Source organism: Lactuca serriola, chromosome 1 (genome assembly GCF_051521515.1).
Source record: "Lactuca serriola cultivar US96UC23 chromosome 1, Lser_US96UC23_V15, whole genome shotgun sequence".
NCBI classification, from domain to species: Eukaryota; Viridiplantae; Streptophyta; class Magnoliopsida; order Asterales; family Asteraceae; genus Lactuca; species Lactuca serriola.
In genome coordinates, this window is record NC_136408.1 from 50,573,874 (window position 1) to 50,580,931 (window position 7,058).

The 7,058-nt window shown below is 33.7% G+C and overlaps 1 protein-coding gene across 3 annotated transcripts; it reads right to left on the reverse strand.

Moving 5' to 3' along the window:
* Positions 1-664: 664 nt before the first annotated feature.
* LOC145087948 (uncharacterized) lies at positions 665-7,058 on the reverse strand. 3 transcript variants are annotated; one of them, XM_079026119.1, is made up of 18 exons: positions 6,670-6,760; positions 6,361-6,447; positions 5,980-6,174; positions 5,419-5,493; positions 5,177-5,344; positions 4,709-4,872; positions 3,571-3,783; positions 3,273-3,399; positions 2,999-3,187; positions 2,834-2,920; positions 2,597-2,760; positions 2,265-2,384; positions 1,939-2,164; positions 1,795-1,854; positions 1,541-1,714; positions 1,257-1,366; positions 1,049-1,164; positions 665-900 (listed from the first exon to the last, which is right to left on the reverse strand). In XM_079026119.1, the coding sequence occupies exons 2-18, from the start codon at positions 6,361-6,363 to the stop codon at positions 848-850; spliced, it is 2,244 nt and encodes a 747-aa protein (XP_078882245.1). In that variant the 5' UTR covers positions 6,364-6,447; positions 6,670-6,760; the 3' UTR covers positions 665-847. The 3 variants fall into 3 exon arrangements, with proteins under 3 accessions (XP_078882245.1, XP_078882231.1, XP_078882239.1); XM_079026105.1 differs by lacking the exon at positions 6,361-6,447 and having other exon boundaries at positions 6,670-7,058; XM_079026113.1 differs by lacking the exon at positions 6,361-6,447 and having other exon boundaries at positions 994-1,164; positions 6,670-7,058.

The window sequence follows — 7,058 nt, forward strand, 5'->3', positions numbered from 1 at the left end:
CACCATGCTCATTTTGTAGTGTCCCTCTTAAACGGTGGTTATTGGTGAAAATCTATTAACTTTTGCTAAATTCTTGTAAAAAGCTTAATAAACACCTACTATTGTTATTTTCTCTTATTTAATATTTTTTTTATAAAATAAGATTTGGGTTTTAGTGTTTAGAAGAAAAAAGGGCATCAATCATCATTGGTGTGACTGAAAAACATTCATTCATCCACTAACCAACAAATACGATGCATTGAGAATGAGAACACGACATCAATATCTAAGGTTACATGTTAACAATGAGGTGGCAATATAGGTGTAAAAGACGCAAAAACAATTATGTCATTATCATAACATCAATTCTTAGGCTAAAGAAAGGTTCAGTTTTATTTTATTATTGTACATTTCATTTGTCTTTTACATTCTTGTCATTCATCAATGATATCTTACGTATACAAATGATATAAAAAAACGAAAAGAGAAAATTCACTATAACCACAAAAAAAGAATCAAACTTTTTAGTTGATAAAAATAACAGATAGGCATGATGTTAGCCTATCATATGTAACAAAAAAAAATCATTGAAATTTATTCCGTATTACATCCACACAACATAAAGTAATCTTAAAAGTGTATTAATCACTGTAATAGTAACAATTTCTCCACAAACATATACACATGAATTCAATATTAGTATCATTATATTCTTTTGATGTTACTTTACAAGATCTATTTATTTCATCAATTAAAATTTTTGATGCAGTTTTTTGAATTTTCAATGTTTTTAGGGTTTGCACTTGGCATATTACTACTTACATCGTTTTTTTGGCAGTAGACCCGCCTCTTGACAAGTGGCAATCTTCTAGATTCCAAACTTCCAGAGGTAGAGAGATAGACACGACAAAAACATAGGCACTACGCGACAAAACATATAAAAAAATCAAAAATTGTATTTATACGATAATCATTGTTTCTGGTGAAAATAAGAATTAGGTGTTAATTACTTACAGTAATCACCCGATAGGAGATGAAAAGTAAATGACAACAAAATATGCAAAGAAACCTGCAAATAGGATAGCCGCATAAAACAGACTTTGAGAAGGCTGCGGCGTTCGATTATACTCGATTTTACAACATCTCATCCGTTCCCTTTCACTCTCCAGCACATGTTCAACATACCTTCATAAAAAAATAAAAAAAATTTAATAAATTAATAATCACCATCAAAAACAGATAAACATAACCAACAAGATACATATTCTAGAACTTACTGTTGTGTGAAAATGGAATTTTCCAGAATATCAGTACTGTTCATGTACGCGTCATGTAGACGATGATCATACAACAGTGAAGATAAATCCACAAGCTGTTCCTCAAGGCTCTGTTATCATCATTCATTCCAACAACAAATTCATTCATAGCAACATACTTTATGCTTGCTTTATAACTTACATTGCTATTATGAGTAAAGAAACATTAATTAGGTTGCTATTCTCTGCAATTTTGTTGTTGTGGATATTATTGTAAAAAAAAAAAAAAAAAAAAAAAAACTCACATCCAAATATGTCTCGAGTCGTTCGACTAGCTCATGAGGAAAAGGTTCGGGTAGATTTGTTTCTTTTTTGTAGAATTTTTCAACCCATAACTCAGTGCTTGTCTTGTTCTTTTTACCCTTCACTGGTTCACCTAAAGGGGTTCTCAGATACTTTCCAGCAAAAGCTTCCACAGACTATATATATACAACAAATTCAAATTTTTAAATAATAAATAATTTGGAGAATCAGAAACAAGTAAAATGACCATATTCACCTCGGACATCTCTCGAATCCTACGAAGGGCGGAATCTACACGTGCGTAAATTGTATTTCTCTGTCACCAAACACCAGGGTAAGAAATGAGAAATCATAGTTTAGTTAATGAGAGTTTATAAGTTTATTAGTTATTAGTTATTACCAATGTGACATCTTGAAGGAGTTGACTAAGTTTGGAGACATTGGAAAATGGTCCAAATGGATGACAACCAGCTGCAAGGAGCCAATTTACAACGGGTCTTTCATGAATATGAGAAACTCTTTCGTATGGAGCACTTAATCCACCTACTACTGAAGCAAGTCCAGCAATTATATGCCGTTCTACTTGTGATGGAATTACATGTATTCTCTCTGTTTCGGATACATAACTGTCATTGAAGATACAAATAGTCAAAAAACAAAAAAAAAAAAAAAAAATGAAAATTTTCTTAATATGGTAAATATTAATTTGTGTTATATGATTATTACCTTAAAGGTATCTTGTCAGTTTGATGCTGAAGTAGAATGACAACATCATTGCTTGTCCACAATAGGCTTTCGTCTTCCATCATAAGATGTGGATCCACATCAGCTAATGATAAAACAAACCTGCAAATTTGATTTCGAGTAAATTACATTTTTGGTCCCTGACTATAGCTGATTTTTTTCAATTCTGTTCCAAAAAAGTTTTTTTTCATGCAAATTTGGTCCTTATTGTAATCAAAATCTTTTCCGGATCAAAGTTGCAAAAATCAGCTATATTCAGGGACAAAAAATGTAATTAATGGCTTAGACATTAAAAGTAGTTCAATTTTACTCACACTGGGACAACTCTTGTTCCATAAGTCCGATGTATGTCCCCTTGTTTCTTTTTGACATTTTTAGTGTTTTGTCCCCATGTGTTTGGGTTATAAGACTGAAAAGGTTTGTGCTTCAGATATGAATCAGCGGGTTCATCTGTCTCATAATTCTCATCCATCCATTGCTGTAAAAAAAATTAAACCAGGTTAATTCTGAAAAGGGTATAAGCGTAATTTAACTAAATTTAGATTACTTACCTCGTGTTGGAAAAATGTATCGGAAAGCGAAGGGTCAGAGACCTCAAGTAATCCAGCAGCAAGTACATCAGCAGAACATTCCATTTCCTAAAAAAATAATTTTTAAGATTCAAGAAATGTAATTTATAATTGAGAAAATAGCAATGTGGAATTGGGATTTGGGACCTCTTTAAGAATGGCACCATCAAGATACATCTTTGTATGGACATGAAAGCGTCCATCTTTTTTAGTTTCTTGTAGGGAATGACCACGCATAGCTTTTGAAACAGCAATTGCTAATTTCTCATGGAGATGTAATAAATGTGAACCTCCTACAATCACTACTTCTTCTCCCTTGTGTACCATGTTCCTAACCTTTAAAAAATAATGGAAAATAAAACATAAACTATGAGTTAAATTCGTTGAAAATCTCAATCGAATAGAAAAAGGAAAGACACACCTCGTACTCAATGGCTTCAATGTCTATACTGTAGTTGTGGCCTTTTTCCATTATATTATAACGGTTGTGATTTTGTAGGACGATTATTGGTATAAGCAACCTCATTGCTAGATCTACAGTTTCAAACCTGAAATATTATGAGGGTGTATACAAGTATTAACATCTAGAATTACATAGAAGAAAACAAATCAAACCACGTTGGCTTAAGATTTGCCAAAAACACATAGCCTTGGGGGTAGATTTGTCTTTATTCATAATTAAAAAGTGAAAGTAAAAGTTGTCTGATTCTGATATCCACCTGACATCTGGAGCAACAAGATGCTCAACTATGATCCCGATCAAAGCAGCAAGTTGACCCACAAAGTTGTCATGTGAGGTGAATTGATCAGTGGGGCTTTGTGGAAACATGACATTTCTTAACCGGGGTAGGGTTTTTGAACTAACACTTCCTTCTTCTGTTTCAAGTTTCCCATATGTGCATGGGCCTGCTGAGATGTCAACTACTACAAACCTGAGTATAAAGATGAAAGGAGATGCAAATGAAAATTCAACTTAATTGAGATAGTAAAAGTATGTACTAGAAATAAAGGTTATTTGAATGATAAAAGTATACAAACGCATGCTTTTCTATGAAAAATCAAGGTAAGAGATCAACTTTAACTCATGGAACTGTATATCTCTATGTTAAGCTCCTAACTAGACTTGTGTGCAAATGTAATTAATAATCACTAAAAGAAAGAAAATTACAGGATAGTGACTTCAATATGAGAAGCAGGTGGTCTCCCGAGGTTTCTAAACTCAAATTTTCTCTCCTTAAACCCTTAACCATAATAACCTATCGTAGAAGTTTGTTTCTTTCTTACGCTTCCATGTATTCAGATTTTTCACTTAGACCAGGGTTAACAGTTTGTTTCTTACGCTTCCATGAAACCATACTTGCATGACCATATGCTAGAAGTAGCAATCTTAGTCGTGTTTTACATTCGTAGTTAAGGTCAACAAGAGTTGACTTTAGGATAATTAGATGGGAGATAGTGTCAAGTTAGTTAAATTAATAGACATTAATTTAATAAAGAGGGAGTAGTCTATTTGTTAGATTCAATTAATAAAGTGATTAATTTGAAAGTGGTTGAAAAGTTAATAAGAAGAGTAATAGGTTATTATTTATAAACAAGAGGTGGGTTCCCAATTATAAAACAAATTTTTATGATAAGAGATGGGAGGTCCCTAAATGGTAAATAGTAAAAGGCATAAAGAATAATTAATAACAATAATTACCTTAATTGTGATGTAAAATAGGTTAGTAATTTTACAAGAAAAAGCAGTGATTTCTAATCTAGATAAACAAACAATTGTGACATTGAAGATAATAAAAAGAGATTTGACTTGAAATTATATGTCATGCCCAAAGTAAATCAGACTAGAGCAAAATGTACCTTCCAGAACCAAGCCAAACTTGAGATGCTCCTCCTCCATTATAACGATAACGATATATGTAACCTCCCTCTTGTTTCTTTATATCTTCTTTAGTTAACCCATCAATTTTTTTGTACATTAAACTATCAAAATCAATACCCTTATTCCTGGGATCCATTCTAACCTGTAAATCAAGAACCAAGCAGCGTAAAATAGGTCAGATCAACAAAAATGAATAAAAATAAAGATAGTGACAGAGGACACAGATGATGACACCTTCCCAACTAATTGATTTCCTTCTCCTAAAGGGTTAAGCTTCTAGCCAAGACATCTCTTCTAAGAACTAATGTACATTCATGATTCATATCTTAGTTTAAAGACATGGTATTTGTTCCAAAAAGAAGTATGAAACGATGCGAGTCATCCATTATTAGGGTAGCTAAATAGTGGATAACAATCAATGAAAGGTTAGGGATGTTAGATCATACCTTATCAAAATTCACAATAAAAATTGCAGTTGGCATTGGTCTGTCAATCTCTTCAGCAGAATATCCAATATTCTCAAAGTAAAACAGATAGGAATATAGCTTTTGAAATTCAGGCTCCACAGCTGTTGCATCGATCTCAAATACGGGCACTTCCCTTCCAAAATCAGTCTACAAGACATACGATATAACTAGAATATTGAACATAACTATAAATTAAAACAAAATAAAGCACTTGACTTTACCTCTCTGGCAGTGCCAGCAGGAACCATGGCTGCTTTGAGAGCCTTTTCTAATGCTATCACTTCCGGCTGTCCAACCTGTACGCAAGTAGATGAAAGAAAAGTGTAATGATGAGAGCCAGGATATGACTAAGATAGTAAAGAGATTTATAATCCATTCTTCATTTACTTTCCTTTTTACATTTAAGTTAAAAGAAAACACATCCTGGTAAGATTTATCATAGCCACAATAACTGTCCTCTAAGACAATGCCTAAATTGGTTGATGATTATGGGTACCAATTTCTAAGGTGTTTCTTTGGAAAGCATTGAAATAAACTGAATTCCAAATAATGTGAAAGCGATGGGATGATGATCCTACTAAAGCTTCTGAAATGGAATCTTAATCAAGTTAAAGAGAAATTACTCCTAAGGAGCTGCTGTGACAGTAAACAAAAATCAATTTCTGCACATATCATATACAATCTGAACTGAATGCCAAAGTAGAAACATTTCCAAGGTAAACCAGTGTGGACTGGGACTGTGGATTAGACTCCCTAAAAGAAACTATGTAGAAAAAGCTTACTGGAATTGCATTAAACACCATGTGATGCTCAATATCAAGGGGCTCGCCTGTCTCCAAACATGAGGGCCTGTGAGTTGGGAAGCCAACTTGAAGAAACTCTTGCAATTTTTGAGAATCTAGTGTGTATCTATAGCCTCCATCTCCACTGAAACCGATGAGGATAACATTTACTTCAAGTGGGACTTGGAATGGAACCTGCATTAACAGCACAGTAACTGAGGCATAAAAATCAAAAAGTAGTACAAGTGACTGCAAATGATATAGGGTGTCAGAATAGCATAATATCCTGAATCCTGAGTTTAATTAATGGCAACTTTCACAGTTTTCATAGATTCACTCCAACAAATTATGTTTATGCTATACAATTAGGATCATGCTGACCATCAAATTCTGTTGACAGGCAATAAGAGAGATTGACTACATCACTGAACTTCAATTTGACTCGCTTGATCCACAGAAAAATGTGATCTAACAAATCAAACAAAAAGGCACGGGAAATTTAGATGGATAAATTGAGCGATTGATAATCTCACACTCTCACACTGTCACGTAATCAATATGTTAGCCATATACTTAGTAATCATGATTAATAGTTAGAACAACGCCTAAATCGAACTATTCAAAATCACTTCACTGGAAATGCGACGATTGCATGGAAAGTACCATCGCATTATTTAATATCAAATTTACCTCGGCGCGAGAATGGAGCATACGATGAACATCAGATCGGACACTATCTTTAACGTCTTGAAAAGCACTGTGGTGCCATTGAGGATGACCTGGATCTCTTCTATAAGCTCCAGGCGGCGTTGATTCTGAATTTTTCAGTATGAGGATTACAAAAACAGTCAATAAGGTGCTCCGAATCGACGACATTTATGAACATCAACTCTGTATTAAAGCCCTAATTATGTCTCTAGTTCATGCAAGAATTTTTTTCGTGCTTTAGAAGGACTTTGCTCTTCCGTCTGTGGAAGCCTGGAAAGGATGATTTACCGGTTAAAAGCAAAGTTGGAGCGCCTTGTGTGAAATAACCCGGGAGAGGGTTTTGGCTTTGTGGAAAAATTGGCTGTGAAGAA

Excerpts from the sequence above, each read along its gene's own strand:
- LOC145087948 (XM_079026105.1), bottom strand. The coding sequence starts at position 6,855 with ATGTCGTCGATTCGGAGCACCTTATTGACTGTTTTTGTAATCCTCATA. Across the intron at positions 3,400-3,570 it reads CTTGTTGCTCCAGATGTCAG|GTTTGAAACTGTAGATCTAG; the intron begins GTGGATATCAGA and ends ATAATATTTCAG. Across the intron at positions 2,921-2,998 it reads ATGGTGCCATTCTTAAAGAG|GAAATGGAATGTTCTGCTGA; the intron begins GTCCCAAATCCC and ends TTATTTTTTTAG.